The sequence below is a fragment of the Tachyglossus aculeatus genome, chromosome 7 (assembly GCF_015852505.1).
Source record: "Tachyglossus aculeatus isolate mTacAcu1 chromosome 7, mTacAcu1.pri, whole genome shotgun sequence".
Classification (NCBI taxonomy): domain Eukaryota; kingdom Metazoa; phylum Chordata; class Mammalia; order Monotremata; family Tachyglossidae; genus Tachyglossus; species Tachyglossus aculeatus.
In genome coordinates this window covers 5,705,813-5,733,125 of record NC_052072.1, presented here as the reverse complement: position 1 = coordinate 5,733,125, position 27,313 = coordinate 5,705,813, and the positions used below count along the sequence as shown (strand labels likewise).

The following is a 27,313-nucleotide window of genomic DNA, read 5'->3' as shown; positions in this document are numbered from 1 at the left end:
TATTATTATTATGTGCCGGTCATCGGTGCATTCATGGGATGAGGATGACTTTGCCAAGGGGCTCTCTGTCTTGGGTGGGACACTAAAGAGGGGGCTGGGGGAGTCTCCCCCATCTCTAACACCTGGGAATTGGGTAAAACGAGTCACCGAAAGAATTACCGTCAAGGAGCACTGTTGAAGACCCCACAATCACAGACTTCCAGGATTGTCACGTACCTGGCCGGCGTCAATCGCTGGGTTGATGCTGAAGGCGGCATCGATGAAGACGTCGGTCCTGAGAGTCTGTTCCGAAATAATCAAAAGGATTATTAATAATCAATAATCAATAATAATCAATAATCAACTTACCGTTTACAAAGAAAAGAAGGATTCTGAAGAGCTGATAAGAATGATGATGGCATTTCTTAGGCGCTCACTACGTGCCAAGCACTGGGCAGGGGGGTGGCTATAAGCAGCGTGGCCTAGTGGAAAGAGCGAGGGCTTGGGAATCAGAGGATGCGGGTTCTAATCCTGACTCCTCCACTTGTCTGCTGTGTGACCTTGGGCAAGTCACTCGGCGTGGCTCAGTGGAAAGAACCCAGGCTTTGGGGTCAGAGGTTACGGGTTCAAATCCCGGCTCCGCCAATTGTCAATCAATCAATCAATCGTATTTATTGAGCGCTTACTATGTGCAGAGCACTGTGCTAAGCGCTTGGGAAGTACAAGTTGGCAACATATAGAGACGGTCCCTACCCAACAGTGGGCTCACAGTTTAGCTGGGGGACTCTGGGCAAGTCACTTAATTTCTCTGTGCCTCAGTTCCCTCATCTGTAAAATGGGGATGAAGACTGTGAGCTCCCCGTGGGACAACCTGATCACCTTGTAACCTCCCCAGTGCTTAGAACAGTGCTTTGCACATAGTAAGCGCTTAATAAGTGCCATCATTATTATTATTATTATTATTATTATTCTCTGGGCCTCAGTTCCCTCATCGGGAAAATGGGGATTAAAAGTGTAAAAGTCTCCTCCTCCCCATCCCCCAACCCTACCTCCTTCCCCTCCTCACAGCACCTGTATATATGCTTGAACAGATTTATTACTCTATTTATTTGACTTGTACAGATTTACTATTCTATTTATTTTGTTAATGATGTGCATCTAGCTATAATTCTATTTATTCTAATGATTTTGACACCTGTCCACATGTTTTGTTTTGTTGTCCGTCTCCCCCCTCTTCTAGACTGTGAGCCCGTTGTTGGGTAGGGACTGTCTTTATATGTCACCAACTTGTATTCATTCATTCAATCGTATTTATTGAGTGGTTACTGTGTGCAGAGCACTGTACTAAGCGCTTGGGAAGTACAAGTTGGCAACATCGAGAGAGGGTCCCTACCCAATAGCGGGCTCATAGTCTAGAAGGGCGAGACGGACAACAAAAATATTAACAAAATAAAATAAATAGAATAAATATGTACAAATAAAATAGAGTAACAAATACGTACAAACATATATACATACATATACACTTGTACTTCCCGTCTCTATATGTCACCAACTTGTATTCATTCATTCAACTGTATTTATTGAGCGCTTACTGTGTGCAGAGCACTGTACTAAGCGCTTGGGAAGTACAAGTTGGCAATCTAGAGAGACGGTCCCTCCCCAACAGTGGACTCACAGTCTAGAAGGGGGAGACAGACAACAAAACAAAACAAATTAACAAAATAAAATAAATAGAATAAATATGTACAAATAAAATAGAGTAATAAATATGTACAAACATATATACATACATATAAACTTGTACTTCCCGTCTCTATATGTCACCAACTTGTATTCATTCATTCAATCGTATTTATTGAGCGCTTACTGTGTGCAGGGCACCATACTAAGCGCTTGGGAAGTCCAAGTTGGCAACATATAGAGCCAGTCCCTACCCAACAGCGGGCTCACAGTCTAGAAGGGGGAGACAGAGAACAAAACAAATTAACAAAATAAAATGAATAGAATAAATATGTACAAATAAAATAGAGTAATAAATACATACAAACATATATACATACATATACACATGTACTTCCCAAGCCCGTAGTACAGTGCTTTGCGCACAGTAAGCGCTCAGTAAATACGATGGAACGAATGAACAAATCTGTAAGCTCGTTGTGGGCCGGGAATGCGTCGGTTTATTGTTATATCGTATTTTCCCAAGCGCTTAGTTCAGTGCACTCAGTAAACGCTCAATAGATATGATTGAACGATTAAAAAAAAAAGAAATCTGAGCTGCTGTGACGGTGGTAACTGGAAAAGTCGGGACTCTTTTTTATTCACCTTATGGGCTCCAGTCAGACAGTCGATTTCCACCTCCGAGGCGGCTGCTCCATAGACGTAGTAAGGAAATGCATTTCCTTCCACCTTTTCCCAGTCCAGGTTTGTCTGGTAGCCCCTGAGGAGAGACAGAAAGCCCCTTTGTATCCATTTTTTCCACCCCAGAAGAAATCTTCCCTGACTCACAGTCTGGCCTCTTGTCGACCAATCAATCAATCATATTTATTGAGCGCTTATTGTGTGCAGAGCACTGTACTAAGCGCTTGGGAAGTACAAATTGGCAACATATAGAGACAGTCCCTACCCAACAGTGGGCTCACAGTCTAAAAGGGGGAGACAGAGAACAAAACCAAACATACTAACAAAATAAAATAAATAGAATAGATATGTACAAGTAAAATAAATAGAGTAATAAATATGTCCATCCACACCCTTCCTGGGAATAGTCGAGATGCAGTGTGGCTCAGGGGAAAGAGCCCGGGCTTTGGAGTCAGAGGTCATGGGTTCAAATCCTGGCTCCGCCACTTGTCAGCTGTGGGGCTTTGGGCAAGTCACTTCACTTCTCTGGGCCTCAGTGAATTCATCTGGAAAATGGGGATTAAGACCGGGAGCCCCACGTGGGACAACTTGATCACCTTGTACCCTCCCCAATCAATCAATCATATTTATTGAGCACTTACTGTGTGCAGAGCACTGTACTAGGCGCTTGGGAAGCACAAGTTGGCAACAGAACAGTGCTTTGCACATAGTAAGCGCTTAATAAATGCCATCATTAATAGTCGCTGGAAAGGGCGTGAGGAAAAATCTCCTCACTGGAATTTGTCTTTAAATTCTCCAAAAGGATCTGGATAATCCCATTTCATTCATTCATTCATTCATTCATTCATTCATTCAATCGTATTTATTGAGCACTTACTGTGTGCAGAGCACTGTACTAAGCGCTTAGGAAGTCCAAATTGGCAACAAATAGAGACGGTCCCTACCCAACAGTGGGCTCACAGTCTAGAAGGGAATTTCCCTTTTACTGGCCCCTTCCATTCATCTCTAGTGCTTACATAATAGTAATGATGGCATTTGTTAAGCGCTTACTATGTCCCAAGCACTGTTCTAAGTGCTGGGGGAGATACAAGGTGATCAGGTTGTCCCCCGTGGAGCTCACAGTCTTCATCCCCATTTTACAGATGACGGAAATGAGGCCCAGAGAATAATAATAATGATGGCATTTATTAAGCGCTTACTATGTGCACCGCACTGTTCTAAGTGCTGGGCACTGTTCATTCATTCATCCATTCAGTCGTCTTTATTGAGCGCTTACTGTGTGCAGAGCACCGTACTAAGCACTTGGGAAGTAGAAGTCGGCCACATCTAGAGATGGTCCCTACTCAACAACGGGCTCACAGTCTAGAAGGGGGAGACGGACAATCAATCAATCAATCAATCAATCATATTTATTGAGCGCTTACTGTGTACAGAGCACTGGACTAAGCGCTTGGGAAGTCCAAGTTGGCAACATCTAGAGACGGTCCCTACCCAATAATGGGCTCACAGTCTAGAAGGGGGAGACAGACAATAAAACAAAACATGTGGACAGGTGTCAAGTCGTCAGAACAAATAGAATTAAAGCTATAAAGTGTCCAACCTGATTAACTTGCGTCTACCCCAGCGCTTAGAACGGTGCTCGGCACATAGTAAGCGCTCAACATGTAGCACAGTTATTATTATTATGGAGAAGCAGCGTGGCTTAGTAGCAAGAGCCCGGGCAAGAAAGAGTTGGAGGTTGTGGGTTCTAATCCCGGCTCTGCCACTTGTCAGCTGGGTGACTTTGGGCAAGTAACTGAGGCACAGAGAATAATAATAATAATAATAATGATGGCTTTTATTAAGCGCTTACTATGTGCAAAGCACTGTTCTAAGCACTGGGGAAGTTACAAGGTGATCAGGTTTTCTCACGGGGGGCTCACAGTCTTCATCCCCATTTTCCAGATGAGGGAACTGAGGCACGGAGAAGTGAAGTGACTTGCCCAAAGTCACCCAGCTGACAATTGGCGGAGCCGGGATTTGAACCCATGACCTCTGACTCCAAAGCCCGGGCTCTTTATTCGTCCCCTCTCCCAGCCCCACACCTCTTACTTCCATCACTGCAATTTATTTATTTTTAGGGATATCAGTCTCCCCGCTCTAGACTCTAAGCTGATAGGACACAGGTCTGGGAATCAGAAGGTCATGGGTTCTAATCCCGGCTCCGCCACACATCTGCTGCGTGACCCGGGGCCAGTCCCTTCACTTCTCTGTGCCTCATCCGTAAAATGGGAATAGGACTGGGAGCCTCATTCGTTCATTCAGTCGTATTTATTGAGCGCTTACTGTGTGCAGAGCACTGTACTGAGCGCTTGGGAAGTCCAAGTTGGCAACATCTAGAGACGGTCCCTACCCAATAACGGGCTCACAGTCTAGAAGGGGGAGACGGACAACAAAACAAAACATATGGACAGGCGTCAAGTCGTCAGGACAAATAGAATTAAAGCTAAATGCACATCATCATCACAGTGCTTAGTACAGTGCTCTGCACATAGTAAGCGCTCAATAAATGCGATTGATGATCATCAACAAAACAGAATAGTAAATATGAACAAGTAAAATAGAGTAATAGATCTGTACAAGCATATATACAGATGCTGTGGGGAGGGAAGCGCTTAGTACAGTGCTCTGCACACAGTAAGCACTCAATAAATGCGATTGAATGAAATGGAATTAGAATTAAATAGAATTAAACAAATAGAATTAAATCTAAATGCACATCATCAACAAGATAGGATAGTAAATATGTACAAGTAAAATAGAGTAATAGACCTGTACAAACATATATACAGGTGCTGTGGGGAGGGAAGTGCTTAGTACACAGTAAGCACTCAATAAATGCGATTGAATGAAATAGAATTAGAATTAAATAGAATTAAACAAATAGAATTGAAGCTAAATGCACATCATCAACAAGATGGAATAGTAAACGTGTACAAGTAAAATAGAGTAATAGATCGGTACAAATATATATACAGGTGCTGTGGGGAAGGAGTGCTTAGTACAGAGTAAGCACTCAATAAATGCGATTGAATGAAATAGAATTAGAATTAAATAGAATTAAACAAATAGAATTAAAGCTAAATGCACATCATCAACAAGATAGAAGAGTAAATATGTACAAGTAAAATAGAGTAATAGATCTGTACAAACATATATACAGGAGCTGTGGGGAGGTAAGCACTCAGTACAGTGCTCTGCACACAGTAAGCGCTCAATAAATACGATTGAATGAAATAGAATTAAACAAATCGAATTAAAGCTAAATGCACATCATCAACAAAATAGAATAGTAAATATGTACAAGTAAAATAGATTAATAGATCTGTACAAACATATATACAGGTGCTGTTGGGAGGGAAGTGCTTAGTACAGTGCTCTGCATACAGTAAGCGCTCAATAAATACCATTGATTGATTGATTGAATAAATACGACTGAATGAAAGGAGACCCAAAGAGGTCAGGTGACTGGCCTCAGGTCATTCATTCATTCATTCATTGATTCAATCGTATTTATTGAGCGCTTACTGTGTGCAGAGCACTGTACTAAGCGCTTGGGAAGTCCAAGTTGGCAACATCTAGAGACGGTCCCCACCCAACAGTGGGCTCACAGTCTAGAAGCCGGAAAAAAAATTGTTTTATTTACTTGAAATATCCAGTAGCTGAAAGGCTGATGGACTCCTGTATAGCTTTCTGAGCCTGGAAAAGGAAATAAATATTTGAGATAGAGAATAGAAATGCATATCATCCTAAATACTATTCCGGGATTTAGGAGACTGGGAAGAACCAGGAGACGGCAGCCCGGAGAAATTCCCGTTAACTTCCCACCATCCGGCGGCGTCGAGGCTCGCGTGGGAAGATCGGATCGGGGTTGGGCCCAGTGGTAAGGGCCCACCGACCGGAGTAAACCTCCGGACTGTGAGTCTGGCCTGGATCCCTCCTACTGCTACGGCCCCAGGCTCCAGGGAGAGCCCGACACGGACTTCCAGAGGGGATTTCTGGCCTGATGGGGCCCGGTTGTCCCACAGCATCGGGATTTAGGGGGGCAGGAGGTAGGTGGGGAGCAACTGAGGCCCCAAAACTGGATGCCACTCGCTCTGAACCATCCAACTTCCCAGACAGTGAGGCCTGACGACCGGGCCGACGACGGCAAAAGCGGAACTCACCCACTCTTCCCACTTCCCGTTGGGATTTTCCTGGATGATGGGCTCCAGCCTGGCCATGAGGATCTGACAGGCGTTCTGAAGACGGTCGGGATTCCAGGCAGCGAAGGAAACAAAAACAGCAATAACGATGGTGTTTGTTAAGCGCTTACTACATGCCAGGCCCCATGAGCGGTGGAGTGGACACGAGCAAATCGGGTAGGACGCGTATAATTGTATTTTATACGTTGAGAGAAGCAGCGTGGCTCAGTGGAAAGAGCCCGGTCTTGGGAGTCAGAGGTCATGGGTTCGAATCCCGGCCCCGCCAATTGTCAGCTGTGTGACTTTGGGCAAGTCACTTCAATCAATCAATCAATCAATCATATTTATTGAGTGCTTACTGTTTGCAGAGCACTGTACTAAGCGCTTGGGAAGTACAAGTTGTCAACATATAGAGACGGTCCCTACCCAACAGTGGGCTCAGAGTCTAGAAGTCACTTCTCTGTGCCTCAGTTCCCTCATCTGTAAAATGGGGATTAAGACTGTGAGCCCCACGTGGGACAACCTGATCACCCTGTATTCCCCAAGTGCTTAGAACAGTGATTTGCACATAGTAAGCACTTAACAAAAACCATCATTATTATTATTATTATTATTTTGACGGTATTCATTCATTCATTCATTCAATCGTATTTATTGAGCGCTTACTGTGTGCAGAGCACTGTACTAAGCACTTGGGAAGTACAAGTTGGCAACATATAGAGACAGTCCCTACCCAACAGTGGGCCTGATAGACGCCTGTCTATTGGTTTTGTTTTGTTGTCTGTCTCCCCCTTCCAGACTGTGAGCCCGTTGTTGCGTAGGGACCGTCTCTATCTGTTGCCGAATTGTACTTTCCAAGCGCTTAGTCCAGTGCTCTGCACACAGTAAGCGCTCAATAAATACGATTGAATGAATGAACACAGTCCCGGTACCACCCCCACCCCCAATTTCCAGATGAGGTAACTGAGGCCCAGAGAAATGAAGCGACTTGCCCAAGGTCACCCAGCAGACAAGTGGTGGAGGCGGAATTAATAATAATAATAATAATAATTATGGCATTTATTAAGTGCTTACTATGTGCAAAGCACTGTTCTAAGCGCTGGGGAGGTACAAGGTGATCAGGTTGTCCCACAGGGGGCTCACAGTCTTCAGCCCCATTTTACAGATGAGGGAACTGAGGCCCAGAGAAGTTAAGTGACTTGCCCAAAGTCACACAGCTGACAACAGGCAGAGCCGGGATTTGAACCCATGACCTCTGGCTCCAAAGCCCGGGCTCTTTGCACTGAGCCACGCTGCTTCTCAATTAGAGCCCTTGACCTTGCGGCTTCCAGGTCTGTGCATTATCCGAGCGTTACAGAAGCCGCGTGGCTCAGTGGAAAGAGCCCGGGTTTGGGAGTCAGAGGTCATGTGTTCGAATCCCGGCTCCACCACTGGTCTGCTGTGTGATTTTGGGCAAGTCACTTCACTTCTCCGGGCCTCAGTTCCCTCATCTGTAAAATGGGCATTAAGACTGTGAGCCCCTTGTGGAACAACCTGATCACCTTGTATCTCCCCCAGTGCTTAGAACAGTGCATGGCACATAGTAAGCACTTAAAAAATGCTATTATTATTATTATTATTATCCACTACACCATGAATGCCGTGTCTGTGCTGCAGTTACCTCATCTGTAAAATGGGGATGAAGACTGTGAGCCCCACATGGGACAACTTGATCACCTTGTAACCTCCCCAGCGCTTAGAACAGTGCTTTGCACATAGTAAGCACTTAATAAATGCCATCATTGTTATTATGAAGGAACGTGCCCATGGCTGATTGATTCCAGCCTGCTTCTCCGCCCAGCCGAGTCAATCTCCAACCGCTTACATTTCCAGTCCCGTTTCCCCAACTTTCCCCTCCAACCCTTTCAGAAACTCTCCCCTCGTGTCTGGGACTTATCAACCACATCCCCCATCTTGAAAATAGTCAGCTAACGAGGACGACGAAAACCACAGCGGAGCCCAGAAAAGCCGCGTGGCTCAGTGGAAAGAGCCCGGGCTTGGGAGTCGGAAGTCATGGGTTCAAATCCCGGCTCTGCCAAATGTCAGCTGGGTGACTTTGGGAAAGTTACTTCACTTCTCTAGGCCTCAGTTCCCTCATCTGGAAAATGGGGATGAAGACTTTGAACCCTACCTGGGACAACCTGATCATCTTGTATCGTCCCCAGCGCTTAAAACAGTGCTTTGCACATAGTAATCAATCAATCAATCGTATTTATTGAGCGCTTACTGTGTGCAGAGCACTGTACTAAGCGCTTGGGAAGTACAAGTCAGCAAGATCTAGAGACGGTCCCTACCCAACAGTGGGCTCACAGTCTAGAAGGGGGAGACAGAGAACAAAACCAAACATACTAACAAAATAAAATAAATAGAATAGATAGGTACAAGTAAAATAAACAAACAAATGCCATTATTAGTATTATTAAGTCACTTCACTTCCTCTGTGCCTCAGTTACCTCATCTGTAAAATGGGGATTGAGATTGTGAGCCCTATTGTGTCCAACTTCATTTGCTTGTATCCACTCCAGTGCTTAGTACTGTGCCTGGCACAGAGTAAGCACTTAACAAATCCCACAGTTTATTATTATTATTATTATTATTATTATTATTATTATTATTATAGAACCTGCACTGCTTTGCCGTTGACGTCGGTCCCCATGGATCCCGCCGTGAGGAAGGCGTTGGGCACCGTCGAGGTGTTGGTTTCGTACAGGTAGATGGAGGACAACGGGATGTTCAGTTCACGGCTGGCCACCTGCGGTAACGGGAACGACAATCGTCATCATTATCATCCCGACAACAATAATAGTGGTTAAGCGGTTACTCTGCGACAGACACTGTACTAAGCGCTAGGGTAGATACGGGATAATCGGGTCGGACCCAATCCCTGTCCCATTTGGGCTCAGAGGCCAAGGAGGAGGGAGAACAGGTATTCGATCCCCATTTCACAGATGAGGAAACTGAGTCCCAGAAAAGTTAAGGGGATTCATCCATTCATTCATTCAATTGTATTTATTGAGCGCTTACTGTGTGCAGAGCACTGGACTAAGCGCTTGGGAAGTACAAGTTGGCAACGTATAGAGACGGTCCCTCCCCAACAGTGGGCTCACAGTCTAGAAGGGGGAGACAGGCGACAAAACAAAACATATTAACAAAATAAAATGAATAGAATAAAAAAGAAAGACAGAGAGAAAGAGAGAAAGAGAGAAAGAAAGAAAGAGAGAAAGAAAGAGAGAGAGAAAGAAAGAAGGAAAGAAGGAAAGAAAGAAGGAAAGAAAGAAAGAGAAAGAAAGAAAGAGAAAGAAAGAAAGAGAAAGAAAGAAAGAAAGAAAGAAAGAAAGAAAGAAAGAAAGAAAGAAAAAGAAGGAGAGAGAGAGAAAGAGAGAAAGGACGGAGGAAGGAAAGAAAGAAGAAAGAAAGAAAGAAAGAAAGAAAGAAAGAAAGAGAGAGAGAGAGAGAGAAAGGGAGGGGGAGAGAGAGAGAGAGAGAAAGGAAGGAAGGAAGGAAGGAAGAAAGAAAGAAAGAAAAAGAAAGAAAGAGAGAGAGAGAGAGAGAGAAAGAAAGAAAGAAAGAAAGAAAGAAAGAAAGAAAGAAAGAAAGAAAGAAAGAAAGAAAGAAAGAAAGAAAGAAAAAGAAGGAGAGAGAGAGAGAGAGAGAGAGAGAGAGAGAGAGAGAGAGAGAGAGAGAGAAAGGAAGGAAGGAAAGAAAGAAAGAAAGGAAGAAAGAGAAAGAAAGAAAGAAAGAAAGAAAAAGAAAGAAAGAAAGGAAGAAAGAAAGAAAGAAAGAAAGAGAGAGAGAGAGAAAGAGAGAAAGAAAGAAAGAAAGAAGGAAAGAAAGAAAGAAAAAAAAAGGAAAGAAGGAAAGAAGGAAAGAAGGAAAGAAAGAAAGAAAGAAAGAAAGAAAGAAAGAAAAAGAAAGAAAAATTTGCCAGCAGGCAGGTGGCAGAGCTGAGATTGGAACTCAGATGGAAGCGGCGTAGTTTAGTGGAAAGAGCTCGGACTTGGGAGTTGGAGGTCGTGGGTTCTAGTCCCGACTCCTCCACTTATCAGCTTCGTAACTTTGGGCAAGTCACTTCGCTTCTCTGGGCCTCAGTTGCCTCATCTGTCAAATGGGGATGAAGACTGTGAGCCCCCCGTGGGACAACCTGATTACCTTGTATCTCCCCCAGCACTTCGAACAGTGGGTAGCGGTCACAGTTTTAAACCTCATTTTCCAGAGGAGGTAACTGAGGCCCAGAGAATAATAATAATAATAATGGTATTTGTTAAGCGCTTACTATAATAATAATAATGATAATGATGGCATTTATTAAGCGCTTACTATGTGCAAAGCACTGTTCTAAGCGCTGGGGGGATACAAGGTGATCAGGTTGTCCCACGGGGGGCTCACAGTCAACCCCCATTTTACAGATGAGGTAACTGAGGCCCAGAGAAGTTAAGTGACTTGCCCAAGGTCACACAGCTGACAAGTGGCAGAGCCGGGATTTGAACCCACGACCAGTGACTCCAAAGCCCGTGCTCTTTCCACTGAGCCACGCTGCTTCTCTTACTATGTGCAAAGCGCTGTTCTAAGCGCTGGGGAGGTGACAAGGTGATCAGGTTGTCCCATGGTGGGGGGCGGTCACAGTCTTAATCCTCATTTTCCAGAGGAGGTAACTGAGGCCCAGAGAATAATAATAATAATAATAATAATGGCATTTATTAAGCACTTACTATGTGCAAAGCACTGTTCCAAGCACTGGGGAGGTTACAAGGTGATGAGGTTGTCCCGCGGGGGGCTCCCAGTCTTCATCCCCATTTGACAGATGAGGGAACTGAGGCCCAGAGAAGTGAAGCTAGCTCTCTTCCTCCCTTCAAGGCCCTACTGAGAAGCAGCGTGGCTCAGTGGAAAGAGCCCGGGCTTTGGAGTCAGAGGTCATGGGTTCGAATCCCGGCTCCACCAATTGTCAGCTGTGTGACTTTGGGCAAGTCACTTCACTTCTCTGGGCCTCAGTTACCTCATCTGGAAAATGGGGATGAAGACTGTGAGCCCTCTGTGGGACAACCTGATCACCTTGTAACCTCCCCAGCGCTTAGAACAGTGCTTTGCACATAGTAAGCGCTTAATAAATGCCATTATTATTATTATTACTGAGAGCTCACCTCCTCCAGGAGGCCTTCCCAGACTGAGCCCTTTCCTTCCTCTCCCCCTCATCCCCCTCTCCATCCCCCCATCTTACCTCCTTCCCTTCCCCACAGCACCTGGATATATGGATATATGTTTGTACAGATTTATTACTCTATTTATTTATTTTACTTGTACATATCCATTCTATTTATTTTATTTTGTTAGTATGTTTTGTTCTCTGTCTCCCCCTTTTAGACAGTGAGCCCGCTGTTGGGTAGGGGCCGTCTCTAGATGTTGCCAACTTGGACTTCCCAAGCGCTTAGTCCAGTGCTCTGCACACAGTAAGTGCTCAATAAATACGATCGATTGATTGATTGATTGAAGTGACTTGTCCAAAGTCACCCAGCTGGCAACTGGCGGAGGCGGGATTTGAACCCAGGACCTCGGACTCCAGAGCGCGGGCTCTTTCCGCTGAGCCACCCTGCTTCTCAGGTCCCCCTGCCTCCCCCGAGCCCGGGCCGGTTCCCTCACCTGGAGCATTTTGGTGTGAAGTCCTTGTCCCATCTCACAGCCGCCGTGGGCCAACAGCACCGATCCATCGCTGTAGATGTGAACCAGGGCGGAGGCCTGAAGGAACAACCCGACAGAGGTCACGGCCGGGCCCTCGGACCCCTCGGTCGCTCAGGCGGTCCAACTTCTGGAGCCCTGACTGTGTGCAGAACGCTGTACTGAGCGCCTGGGAGCGTAGACTATAACAGACACATTCCCTGCCCACAACAAGCTTACAGTCTAGGAGGGGAGACAGACATTAATAGAAATAAATAAAGGGCAGCCCTTCCTTCCTTCCTTCCTTCCTTCCTTCCTTCATTCAATCGTATTTATTGAGCACTTACTGTGTCGTTTAATTGTATTTATTGAGCACTTACTGTGTGCAGAACACTGTACTAAGCGCTTGGGAGAAGACAATATAACAATATATAACATAACATTCCCTGTCCACAATAATAATAATAATGATGGTATTCGTTAAGCACTTACTATATGCAGAATGCTGTACTGAGCACCTGGGAGCGTACACTATAACGGACACATTCCCTGCCCACCACAAGGTTACAGTCTAGGAGGGGAGACGGACATTAATAGAAATAAATAAAGGGCAGCCCTTCCTTCCTTCCTTCCTTCCTTCCTTCCTTCATTCAATCGTATTTATTGAGCACTTACTGTGTCGTTTAATTGTATTTATTGAGCACTTACTGTGTGCAGAACACTGTACTAAGCGCTTGGGAGAAGACAATATAACAATATATAACAACATAACATTCCCTGTCCACAATAATAATAACAATGATGGTATTCGTTAAGCACTTACTATATGCAGAATGCTGTACTGAGCACCTGGGAGCGTACACTATAATGGACACATTCCCTGCCCACAACAAGCTTACAGTCTAGGAGGGGAGATGGACATTAATAGAAATAAATAAAGGGCAGCCCTTCCTTCCTTCCTTCCTTCCTTCCTTCCTTCCTTCCTTCCTTCCTTCCCTCCCTCCTTCCTTCCTATTTATTGAGCACTTACTGTGTGCAGAGCACTGTACTAAGCGCTTGGGAGAGGACACCATAACAACAAACACATTCACTGTCCACAGTAATAATAATAATGATGGCATTTGTTAAGCACTTACTATGTGCAGAATGCTGTACTGAGCGCCTGGGAGCGTAGACTATAACAGACACGTTCCCTGCCCACAACAAGCTTACAGTCTAGGAGGGGAGACGGACATTAATAGAAATAAATAAAGGGCAGCTATTCCTTCCTTCCTTCCTTCATTTATTCAATCGCATTTATTGAGCACTTACTGTGTCGTTTAATTGTATTTATTGAGCACTTACTGTGTGCAGAACACTGTACTAAGCGCTTGGGAGAAGACAATATAACAATATATAACAACATAACATTCCCTGTCCACAATAATAATAACAATGATGGTATTCGTTAAGCACTTACTATATGCAGAATGCTGTACTGAGCACCTGGGAGCGTACACTATAATGGACACATTCCCTGCCCACAACAAGCTTACAGTCTAGGAGGGGAGATGGACATTAATAGAAATAAATAAAGGGCAGCCCTTCCTTCCTTCCTTCCTTCCTTCCTTCCTTCCTCCCTTCCTTCCCTCCCTCCTTCCTTCCTTCCTATTTATTGAGCACTTACTGTGTGCAGAGCACTGTACTAAGCGCTTGGGAGAGGACACTATAACAACAAACACATTCACTGTCCACAGTAATAATAATAATGATGGCATTTGTTAAGCACTTACTATGTGCAGAATGCTGTACTGAGCGCCTGGGAGCGTAGACTATAACAGACACGTTCCCTGCCCACAACAAGCTTACAGTCTAGGAGGGGAGACGGACATTAATAGAAATAAATAAAGGGCAGCTATTCCTTCCTTCCTTCCTTCCTTCATTTATTCAATCGCATTTATTGAGCACTTACTGTGTCGTTTAATTGTATTTATTGAGCACTTACTGTGTGCAGAATGCTGTACTAAGCGCTTGGGAGAAGACAATATAACAATATATAACAACATAACATTCCCTGTCCACAATAATAATAATAATGATGGTATTCGTTAAGCACTTACTATGTGCAGAATGCTGTACTGAGCACCTGGGAGCGTACACTATAATGGACACATTCCCTACCCACAACAAGCTTACAGTCTAGGAGGGGAGACAGACATTAATAGAAATAAATAAAGGGCAGCTATTCCTTCCTTCCTTCGTTCTTTCCTTCCTCCCTCCCTCCTCCCTTCCTTCCTCCCTCCCTTCCTTCCTTCCTTCCTTCCTTCCCTCCCTCCTTCCTTCCTTCCTATTTATTGAGCACTTACTGTGTGCAGAGCACTGTACTAAGCGCTTGGGAGAGGACACTATAACAATAAACACATTCACTGTCCACAGTAATAATAATAATGATGGCATTTGTTAAGCACTTACTATGTGCAGAATGCTGTACTGAGCGCCTGGGAGCGTAGACTATAACAGACACATTCCCTGCCCACAACAAGCTTACAGTCTAGGAGGGGAGACGGACATTAATAGAAATAAAGGGCAGCCCTTCCTTCCTTCCTTCCTTCCTTCCTTCATTCAATCGTATTTATTGAGCACTTACTGTGTCGTTTAATTGTATTTATTGAGTACTTACTGTGTGCAGAACACTGTACTAAGCGCTTGGGAGAAGACAATATAACAATATATAACAACATAACATTCCCTGTCCACAATAATAATAATAATGATGGTATTCGTTAAGCACTTACTATATGCAGAATGCTGTACTGAGCACCTGGGAGCGTACACTATAATGGACACATTCCCTGCCCACAACAAGGTTACAGTCTAGGAGGGGAGATGGACATTAATAGAAATAAATAAAGGGCAGCCCTTCCTTCCTTCCTTCCTTCCTTCCTTCCTTCCTTCCTTCCTTCCTTCCCTCCCTCCTTCCTTCCTTCCTATTTATTGAGCACTTACTGTGTGCAGAGCACTGTACTAAGCGCTTGGGAGAGGACACTATAACAATAAACACATTCACTGTCCACAGTAATAATAATAATGATGGCATTTGTTAAGCACTTACTATGTGCAGAATGCTGTACTGAGCGCCTGGGAGCGTAGACTATAACAGACACATTCCCTGCCCACAACAAGCTTACAGTCTAGGAGGGGAGACGGACATTAATAGAAATAAATAAAGGGCAGCCCTTCCTTCCTTCCTTCCTTCCTTCCTTCATTCAATCGTATTTATTGAGCACTTACTGTGTCGTTTAATTGTATTTATTGAGCACTTACTGTGTGCAGAACACTGTACTAAGCGCTTGGGAGAAGACAATATAACAATATATAACAACATAACATTCCCTGTCCACAATAATAATAACAATGATGGTATTCGTTAAGCACTTACTATATGCAGAATGCTGTACTGAGCACCTGGGAGCGTACACTATAATGGACACATTCCCTGCCCACAACAAGCTTACAGTCTAGGAGGGGAGATGGACATTAATAGAAATAAATAAAGGGCAGCCCTTCCTTCCTTCCTTCCTTCCTTCCTTCCTTCCTTCCTTCCTTCCCTCCCTCCTTCCTATTTATTGAGCACTTACTGTGTGCAGAGCACTGTACTAAGCGCTTGGGAGAGGACACTATAACAACAAACACATTCACTGTCCACAGTAATAATAATAATGATGGCATTTGTTAAGCACTTACTATGTGCAGAATGCTGTACTGAGCGCCTGGGAGCGTAGACTATAACAGACACGTTCCCTGCCCACAACAAGCTTACAGTCTAGGAGGGGAGACGGACATTAATAGAAATAAATAAAGGGCAGCTATTCCTTCCTTCCTTCCTTCATTTATTCAATCGCATTTATTGAGCACTTACTGTGTCGTTTAATTGTATTTATTGAGCACTTACTGTGTGCAGAACACTGTACTAAGCGCTTGGGAGAAGACAATATAACAATATATAACAACATAACATTCCCTGTCCACAATAATAATAACAATGATGGTATTCGTTAAGCACTTACTATATGCAGAATGCTGTACTGAGCACCTGGGAGCGTACACTATAATGGACACATTCCCTGCCCACAACAAGCTTACAGTCTAGGAGGGGAGATGGACATTAATAGAAATAAATAAAGGGCAGCCCTTCCTTCCTTCCTTCCTTCCTTCCTTCCTTCCTCCCTTCCTTCCCTCCCTCCTTCCTTCCTTCCTATTTATTGAGCACTTACTGTGTGCAGAGCACTGTACTAAGCGCTTGGGAGAAGACACTATAACAACAAACACATTCACTGTCCACAGTAATAATAATAATGATGGCATTTGTTAAGCACTTACTATGTGCAGAATGCTGTACTGAGCGCCTGGGAGCGTAGACTATAACGGACACGTTCCCTGCCCACAGCAAGCTTACAGTCTAGGAGGGGAGACGGACAGTAATAGAAATAAATAAAGGGCAGCTATTCCTTCCTTCCTTCCTTCCTTCATTCATTCAATCGTATTTATTGAGCATTTACTGTGTCGTTTAATTGCATTTATTGAGCACTTACTATGTGCAGAATGCTGTACTGAGCGCCTGGGAGAAGACAATATAACAATATATAACAACATAACATTCCTTGTCCACAATAATAGTAATAATGATGGCATTTGTTAAGCACTTACTATGTGCAGAACGCTGTACTGAGCACCTGGGAGCATAGACTATAATGGACACTTTCCCTGCCCACAACAAGCTTACAGTCTAGGAGGGGAGATGGACATTAATAGAAATAAAGGGCAGCTATTCCTTCCTTCCTTCGTTCTTTCCTTCCTTCCTTCGTTCTTTCCTCCCTTCTTTCCTTCCTTCCTTCCTCCCTTCCTTCCTTCCATTTATTGAGCACTTACTGTGTGCAGAGCACTGTACTAAGCGCTTGGGAGAGGACACTATAACAATAAACACATTTCCTGTCCACAATAATAATAATAATGATGGTATTTGTTAAGCACTTACTATGTGCAGAATGTTGTACTGAGCGCCTGGGAGTGTAGACTATAACGGACACGTTCCCTGCCCACAACAAGCTTACAGTCTAGGAGGGGAGATGGACATTAATAGGAATAAATAAAGGGCAGCTATTCCTTCCTTCCTTCCTTCCTTCCTTCCTTCCTTCCTTCCTTCCTTCTTTCATTCAATCGCATTTATTGAGCACTTACTGTGTGCAGAGCACTGTACTAAGCACTTGGGAGAGGACAATATAATAATAAACACATTCCCTGACCACAATAATAATAATAAATAATGATGGTATTTGTTAAGCACTTACTATGTGCAGAATGCTGTCTGAGTGCCTGGGAGCACTGTACTAAGCGCTTGGGAGAGGACACTATAACAATAAACACATTTCCTGTCCACAATAATAATAATAATGATGGTATTTGTTAAGCACTTACTATGTGCAGAATGCTGTACTAAGCACCTGGGAGCGTAGACTATAACGGACACGTTCCCTGCCCACAGCAAGCTTACAGTCTAGGAGGGGAGATGGACATTAATAGGAATAAATAAAGGGCAGCTATTCATTCCTTCCCACCTTCCTTCCTTTATTCATTCAATCGTATTTACTGAGCACTTACTGTGTGCAGAGCACTGTACTAAGCACTTGGGAGAGCACAATATAATAATAAACACATTCCCTGACCACAATAATAATAATAAATAATGATGGTATTTGTTAAGCGCTTACTATGTGCAGAATGCTGTTCTGAGTGCCTGGGAGCGTAGACTATAACAGACACGTTCCCTGTCTACAACAAGCTTACAGTCTAGGAGAGGAGATGGACATTAACAGAAATAAATAAAGGGCAGCTATTCCGTCCTTCCCTCCCTCCTTCCCTCCTTCCCTCCCTCCCTCCCTCCCTTCCTTCCTTCTTTCCTTCCTTCCTTCCTTCCGTTTATTGAGCACTTACTGTGTGCAGAGCACTGTACTAAGCGCTTGGGAGAGAACAATATAACAATATATAACAATATAACATTCCCTGTCCACAATAATAATAATAATGATGGTATTTGTTAAGCACTTACTATGTGCAGAAATGCTGTACTGAGCGCCTGGGAGTGTAGACTATAACGGACACATTCCCTGCCCACAACAAGCTTACAGTCTAGGAGGGGAGATGGACATTAATAGAAATAAAGAAAGGGCAGCTCTTCCTTCCTTCCTTCCTTCCTTCCTTCCTTCCTTCCTTCCTTCCTTCCCTCCTTCCTTCCCTCCTTCCTTCCTTTTTATTGAGCACTTACTGTGTGCAGAGCACTGTACTAAGCGCTTGGGAGAGGACACTATAACAATAAACACATTCCCTGTCCACAGTAATAATAATAATGATGGTATTTGTTAAGCACTTATTATGTGCAGAACGCTGTACTGAGTGCCTGGGAGTGTAGACTATAACGGACACTTCCCCTGCCCACAACAAGCTTAAAGTCTAAGAGGGGAGAGGGACATTAATAGAAATAAATAAAGGGCAGCTCTTCCTTCTTTTTCTTTCTTTCTTTCTTTCTTTCTTTCTTTCTTTCTTTCTTTCTTTCTTTCTTTCTTTCTTTCTTTCTTTCTTTCTTTCTTCCTTTCTTCCTTTCTTCCTTCCTTCCCTCCTTCCTTCCTTCCTTTTTATTGAGCACTTACTTTGTCATTAAATTGTATTTATTGAGCACTTACTGTGTGCAGAGCACTGTACTAAGCGCTTGGGAGAGGACAATATAACAGTATATAACAATATAACATTCCCTGTCCACAGTAATAATAATAATGATGGTATTTGTTAAGCACTTACTATGTGCAGAACGCTGTACTGAGCGCCTGGGAGCGTAGACTATAACACATATGTTCCCTGCCCACAACAAGTTTACAGTCTAGGAGGGGAGATGGACATTAATAGAAATAAATAAAGGGCAGCTATTCATTCATTCTCTCAATCATATTTATTGAGCACTTACTGTGTGCAGAGCACTGTACTAAGCGCTTGGGAGAGGACAGCATAACAACAAACACATACCCTGTCCACAATAATAATAATAATAATAATGATGGTATTTGTTAAGCGCTTACTATGTGCTTATTTAGTGAAGCAGCATGGCTTAGTGGAAAGAGCACGGGCTTTGGAGTTAGAAGTCGTGGGTTCAAATCCCGGCTCTGCCACTTGTCCGCTGTGTGACCTTGGGCAAGTCACTTTACTTCTCTGGGCCTCAGTTCCCTCATCTGTAAAATGGGGATGAAGCCTGTGAGCCCCCCGTGGGACAACCTGCTGTCCTTGTATCTACCCCGGCGCTTAGAACGGTGCTTGGCACATAGTAAGCGCTTAACAAATACCATAATAATAATAATAATTATTATTATGTACCAAGCACTGTTCTAAGCACTGAGCACCATCCTAAGCACTGCACAAGCCGACAGTCTAGAAGGGGAGACAGGCATGAATAGAAATAAATAAATGACAGATGTGGACATAATAATAATAATATTTGTTAATAATATAATTTTTTAGTAATATAATAGTATAATAATAATGCTAATAATATAATAATATTTGTATATATATGTATAAGACATATATATATATATATATGTATGACATATATAACTATATATAAGACTGTGAGCCCGCTGTTGGGTAGGGACCGTCTCTGTATGTTGCCAACTTGTACTTCCCAAGCACCTGGTCCAGTGCTCTGCACACAGTAAGCGCTCAATTAATACGCCTGGATGAATGAATGAAATCTTTCTCTGTCTCCATCTCTCTTCTCTCTTCTGTTTCATATGGTTTTGTTTTTTTTTAATGGCATTTATTAAGCGCTTACTATGTGCAAAGCACTGTTCTACGATTGAATGGATGAATGAATGAATGACCACCTTCTAGACTGTGAGCCCGCTGTTGGGTAGGGATGGTCTCTTTATGTTGCCAACTTGTACTTCCCAAGCGCTTAGTCCAATGCTCTGCACACAGTAAGCGCTCAATAAATACGATTGAATGAATGAATGAAATCTTTCCTCTCTCTATCTCCATCTCTCTTCTCTCTTCTGTTTCATATGGTTTTTTTTAATGGCATTTATTAAGCGCTTACTCTGTGCAAAGCACTGTTCTACTTCCCAAGCGCTTTGTACTTCCCAAGCGCTTAGTACAGTGCTCTGCACATAGTAAGCGCTCAATAAATACGATTGATTGATTGATTGATTGAATGAATGAATGACCATCTTCTAGACTGTGAGCCCGCTGTTGGGTAGGGACCTCAAAAATCTTCCCAAGCGCTTAGTCCAGTGCTCTGCACACAGTAAGTGCTCAATAAATACGATTGATTGCTTGATTGACCGTCTCTAGATGTTGCCAACTTGGACTTCCCAAGCGCCTAGTCCAGTGCTCTGCACACAGTAAGCGCTCAATAAATACGATTGAATGAATGAATGAATGAAATCTTTCCTCTCTATCTCCATCTCTCTTCTCTCTTCTGTTTCATATGTTTTGTTTTGTTCTCTGTCTCCCCCTTCTAGACTGTGAGCCCACTGTTGGGTAGGGACCGTCTCTATCTGTTGCCGACTTGTACTTCCCAAGCGCTTAGTACAGTGCTCTGCACTCAGTAAGCGCCCAATAAATACGATTGAATCAGTGAATGAATGAATGACCATCTTCTAGACTGTGAGCCCGCTGTTGGGTAGGGACCGTCTCTAAATGTTGCCGACTTGTACTTCCCAAGCGCTTAGTACAGTGATCTGCACACAGCCAGCGCTTAACAAATACCATTATTATTATTAGTTATTTTGTTAATATGTTTTGTTTTGTCGTCTGTCTCCCCCTTCTAGACCGTGAGCCCGCTGTTGGGTAGGGACCGTCTCTAAATGTTGCCAAGCGCTTAGTACAGTGCTCTGCACACAGTAAGCGCTTAACAAATACCATTATTATTATTAGTTATTTTGTTAATATGTTTTGTTTTGTCATCTGTCTCCCCCTTCTAGACCGTGAGCCCGCTGTTGGGTAGGGACCGTCTCTAGATGTGGCCAAGCGCTTAGTACAGTGCTCTGCACACAGTAAGCACTTAACAAATACCATTATTATTATTATTAACACTAAACGGACACATTTCCTGTCCACAGCCAGCTCACCTGATGAAAATAGGCAATGGGAGCTCCAATGGTGAACTTCATGGGGATGATGGCGATTCCTTTCTTCTTCCAATAATTCCTCTCGTTAAATTCCTCCGCCTCCTTCCTTCTCCTGGAGAAGGACGATTTCTCCAGACACTCTTTCCAGCATTTCCTCAGAGCTTCCGGATCGAACGTCTGCTGGTAGGCCGTTTTGCTCACCTTTTTGTACATGTTTATCTCCCTGACCTGGAAAAGGCGGAAGGGAAATTAGGTTGTTAGGAGAAACAGCGTGGCCTTTGTGGAAAAAGAATCCCTGGCCCGGGAGTCAGGGGATCTGGGATCCGATTCCGGCTCTGCCGCTTGTCTGCTGTGTGACCTTGGGTAAGGCACTGAACGTCTCTGGGCCTCAGTTACTCAGACTGTCACCTGTCACTTACTGAGCACCCCTTGGATCAATCAATCAATCAATCAATTGTATTTATTGAGCGCTTACTGTGTGCAGAGCACTGGACTAAGCCCTTGGGAAGTACAAGTTGGCAACACATAGAGACAGTCTCTGCCCAACAGTGGGCTCACAGTCTAGAAGGGGATGCAATGCACTGTACTGAGCACTTGGAAAGTAACAAGACTACCTTGTTTCGGAATATGTATATATGTTTGTACATATTTATTACTCTATTTATTTTGCTTGTACATATCTATTCTATTTATTTTATTTTGTTAGTATGTTTGGTTTTGTTGTCTGTCTCCCCCTTTTATGCTGTGAGCCCACTGTTGGGTAGGGACTGTCTCTAGATGTTGCCAACTTGGACTTCCCAAGCGCTTAGTACAGTGCTCTGCACACAGTAAGCGCTCAATAAATACGATTGATTGATTCTCAAAACACTCTCTTCACTTATCTCCCATTTTGCCCCCCGCACAACAACCCTTGTGAGGTAGGTAGAAAAGTAGGTATTTCTCCCCCTTTCAGACTGTGAGCCCACGTTAGGTAGGGACTGTCTCTATCTGTTGCCAACTTGTACTTCCCAAGCGCTTAGTACAGTGCTCTGCACACAGTAAGCGCTCAATAAATATGATTGACTGATTCTCAAAACACTCTCACATCGCTTATCTCCCGTTTTGCCCCCCTCACAACAACCCTTGTGAGGTAGGTAGAAAGGTAGGTATTTCTCCCCTTTTCAGACTGTGAGCCCACTGTTGGGTAGGGACCGTCCCTATATGTTGCCAGCTTGTACTTCCCAAGAGTACAAGCACTTACAGTGCTTTGCACACAGTAAGCGCTCAATAAATATGATTGATTGATTGATTTTATCCCCATTTTGCTGATAAGGAAACTGAGGTAGAGAGGTAAGCCCTTTTTTCTGCTCTGCATCCTCTCTGCTGCATCAACAATGCCTTAAGCACTCTGATACTCATCATCATCATCATCAATCGTATTTATTGAGCGCTTACTGTGTGCAGAGCACTGTACTAAGCGCTTGGGAAGTACAAGTTGGCAACATATAGAGACAGTCCCTACCCAACAGTGGGCTCACCCCAGACTCACAGCATTTATGTACACCTGTCTCCATGTTTTGTCTTCTTGTCTCTCTCCCCCTTCTAGACTGTGAGCCCGTTGTTGGGTAGGGACCGTCTCTATTTGTTGCCGACTTGGACTTCCCAAGCGCTTAGTACAGCGCTCTGCACACAGTAAGCGCTCAATAAATACGACTGAATGAATGAATGAATCAATCAATCAATCAATCGTATTTATTGAGCGCTTACTGTGTGCAGAGCACTGAATGAATGACTGGGAGCCCCCCGTGGGACAACTTGATCACCTTGTAACCTCCCCAGCGCTTAGAACAGTGCTTCGCGTCTAGTAAGTGCTTAATAAATGCCATCATTATTATTGTTGTTACGCGATGGAGCTGGAATTAGAACACAGTTCCTCATGGCTCCCAAGGCTGGGCTCTATCCACTAGGCCACGCTGCTTCTTCAGTTGACCGGGCGATCAATCAATCAATCAATCAATCAATCAATCGTATTTATTGAGCGCTTACTGTGTGCAGAGCAGTGTACTAAGCGCTTGGGAAGTCCAAGTTGGCAACATATAGAGACAGTCCCTACCCAACAGCGGGCTCAGTCTAAAAGGGGGAGACGAACCAGAGAACAGAGAACGAAACCAAACATACTGACAAAATAAAATAAATAAATAGAATAGATATGTAGACAGATATGCAGATCCTGTGGGGATCTGCAGAACTGGGGTGATTTGGGTTGCGGCAAGGGAAAGGCCTAGGCCAGTTGACCCCGTGGTCCTGTGTGTAACTGTGTGTGTAAGAGAAGCAGCGTGGCTCAGTGGAAAGAGAGCGGGCTTTGGAGTCAGAGGTCATGGGTTCAAATCCCGCCTCTACCATTTGTCAGCTGTGTGACTTCGGGCAAGTCACTTCACTTCTCTGGGCCTCACTTCCCTCATCTGTAAAATGGGGATGAAGACTGTGAGCCCCACATGGGACAACCCGATCACCTTGTAACCACCCCAGCGCTTAGAACAGTGCTTTGCACATAGTAAGCACTTAATAAATGCCATTATTATTATTATTATTATTATTACCTGCTCTGGGGTTAGCTCACACTTGGACGCCACAGCCGTCACGTACGATTCCACCACCAGCGTGCCCTGAGGAAAACCGAACCCTCGGAAAGCCGTGTTGGAGGGCAGGTTGGTTTTACAAGCGCGGCCCCGGCTCCGAAAGTTGGGGATGTCGTAGGTGTTCTCCGACTTCAGCACGATGAACTCGATGACCTAAAAACGGAAAGAAAGGTTCGCCTCCGTCAGATCGCCGTGCCTTGGAATTTCGGACCGTCAGCCACTGTCTACCGGACGCATCCCTCTCCACTTTTTATTCCATTCCCCATCGAGCTTTTACTCTCCCTGAAAACCTCACAGGGGCAGAACGGATGGTTCAATAATAATAATGGGATTTGCTACGCGCTCACTCTGTGCCAAGCATTGTTCTAAATCAGCAATTATCCTAAGCAGGGAGGCAGCTTGGCCTAGTGGATAATAATAATAATAATAATAATGATGATGGCATTTATTAAGCACTGTGATAATTATGGCATTTGTTAAGCGCCACTATGGGGCAAGCACTGGAGGAGAAAAAAGAGCATCACATTGGACACAATTCCTGTTCCACGTAATAATAATAATAATAATAATAATGGCATTTGTTAAGCACTTACTCTGTGCCAAGCACTGTTCTAAATCAGCAATTATCCTAAGCAGGGAGGCAGCATGGCCTAGTGGATAATAATAATAATAATAATAATGATGGTGTCTGTTAAGCGCTTACTATGTGCCAAGCACTGTTCTAAATCAGCAATTATCCTAAGTAGGGAGGCAGCTTGGCCTAGTGGATAATAATAACAATAATAATAATGATGATGGCATTTATTAATCACTGTAATAATTATGGCATTTGTTAAGTGCCATTATGGGGCAAGCACTGGAGGAGAATAAAGAGCATCACACTGGACACAATTTCTGTTCCACATAATAATAATAATAATAATGATGATGATGGCATTTGTTAAGTGCTTACTCTGTGCCAAGCACTGTTCTAAATCAGCAATTATCCTAAGCAGGGAGGCAGCGTGATCTAGTGGATAATAATAATAATGATAATAATGATGGTGTTTGTTAAGCGCTTACTATGTGCCAAGCACTGTTCTAAATCAGCAATTATCCTAAGCAGGGAGGCAGCATGGCCTAGTGGATAATAATAATAATAATAAGGATGATGGCATTTATTAAGCACTGTAATAGTTATGGCATTTGTTAAGTGCCATTATGGGGCAAGCACTGGAGGAGAAAAAAGAGCATCACATTGGACACAATTCCTGTTCCACATAATAATAATAATAATAATAATAATAATGGCATTTGTTAAGCGCTTACTATGTGCCAAGCACTGTTCTAAATCAGCAATTATCCTAAGCAGGGAGGCAGGGTGGCCTAGTGGATAATAATAATAATAATAATAATGACGATGGCATTTACTAAGCACTGTAATATTTATGGCATTTGTTAAGTGCCATTATGGGGCAAGCACTGGAGGAGAAAAAAGAGCATCACACTGGACACAATTCCTGTTCCACATAATAATAATAATAATAATAATAATAATAATAATAATGGCATTTGTTAAGCACTTACTATGTGCCAAGCATTGTTCTAAATCAGCAGTTATCCTAAGCAGGGAGGCAGCATGGCCTAGTGGCTAATAATAATAATAATGATGATGATGATGATGGCATTTATTAAGCACTGTAATAATTATGGCATTTGTTAAGTGCCATTATGGGGCAAGCACTGGAGGAGAAAAAAGAGCATCACATTGGACACAATTCCAGTTCCACATAATAATAATAATAATAATGATGGCATTTGTTAAGTGCTTACTATGTGCAAAGCACTGTTCTAAGCGCTGGGGAGGATACAAGGTGATCAGTTTGTCCCACGTGGAGCTCACAGCCTTCATCCCCATTTTACAGATGAGGTCACTGAGGCCCAGGGAAGTGAAGTGACTTGCCCAAAGTCACCCAGCTGACAATTGGTGGAGCCGGAATTTGAACCCATGACCTCTGCCTCCAAATCCCGGGCTCTTTCCACTGAGCCACGCTGCTTCTCTGGATAGAGCCTGGACCTGGGAATCAGAAGGACCTGGGTTCTAATCCGCTCCGGCCCGCATCTGCCGCGTGACCTTGGGTAAGTCACTTCACTTCTCTGTGCCTCAGTTCCCTCATCTGTAAAATGGGGATTAAAGCCCTGAGCCCCCTGCCCACATCCAACCAGATTAGGTTGACTCTAACCCAGCGCTTAGTACAGTGCCTGGAACATAGTCAGTGCTTAACAAATACCACCAAAAAAAAAAAAGGGCGGGATCTGACGACTTGACACCCATCCACATGTTTTGTTTTGTTGTCCGTCTCCCCCTTCTAGGCCGTGAGCCCATTGTTGGGTAGGGACCATCTCTATATGCTGCTGACTTGGACTTCCCAAGCGCTTAGTACAGTGCTCTGCACACAGTAAGCGCTCAGTAAATATGACTGAATGAATGAACGTACGTAAGGTTGAAGAGGGAGTTTTGCATTGCATTTCTGGCCCGTGGAGCTATGGGCGTTAGATTCTAAAATAATAAATTTTATTTATTACATATATTCTATATATAATAAATAAAATAATAAATGTTATTTATTACATATGTTCTATATATTATAAAATTATAAAATAAAAATAGATTCTAAATAAAATTAGTTTTATTTGTCCATATTTATTTTGTTAATATGCTTTGTTTTGTTGTCTGTCTCCCCCTTCTAGACCGTGAGCCCTCCGTTGGGTAGGGACCGTCTCTCGATGTTGCCGACTTGGACTTCCCAAGCGCTTAGTCCAGTGCTCTGCACACAGTAAGCGCTCAGTAAATATGATTGAATGAATGAACGTACGTGAGGTTGAAGAGGGAGTTTTGCATTGCATTTTTGGCCCGTGAAGCTATGGGCATTAGATTCTAAAATAATAAATTTTATTTATTGCATATATTCTGTATATATTATAAATAAAATAATAAATTTTATTTATTACATATGTTCTATATATTATAAAATTATAAAATAAAAATAGATTCTAAATAAAATTAGTTTTATTTGTCCATATTTATTTTGTTAATATGCTTTGTTTCGTTGTCTGTCTCCCCCTTCTAGACTGTGAGCCCGCTGTTGGGTAGGGACCGTCTCTAGATGTTGCCGACTTGGACTTCCCAAGCGCTTAGTACAGTGCTCTGCACACAGTAAGCGCTCAGTAAATATGACTGAATGAATGAACGTACGTAAGGTTGAAGAGGGAGTTTTGCATTGCATTTCTGGCCCGTGGAGCTATGGGC

At 43.5% G+C, this 27,313-nt stretch overlaps 1 protein-coding gene across 1 annotated transcript in view; it reads right to left on the bottom strand.

Annotated features, from left to right (window-relative positions):
- AOX1 (aldehyde oxidase 1) overlaps positions 1–27,313 on the bottom strand; it is a 153,648-nt gene that overhangs the window by 16,932 nt on the left and 109,403 nt on the right. The window contains exons 25-32 of the mRNA XM_038749208.1: positions 23,986–24,177; positions 21,407–21,634; positions 12,240–12,335; positions 9,229–9,357; positions 6,549–6,623; positions 6,029–6,081; positions 2,308–2,422; positions 217–282 (exon numbers count right to left, since the gene is read on the bottom strand). Of these exons, the coding sequence (XP_038605136.1) occupies positions 217–282; positions 2,308–2,422; positions 6,029–6,081; positions 6,549–6,623; positions 9,229–9,357; positions 12,240–12,335; positions 21,407–21,634; positions 23,986–24,177 (954 nt within the window). The remainder of the gene's footprint in view (positions 1–216; positions 283–2,307; positions 2,423–6,028; positions 6,082–6,548; positions 6,624–9,228; positions 9,358–12,239; positions 12,336–21,406; positions 21,635–23,985; positions 24,178–27,313) is intronic.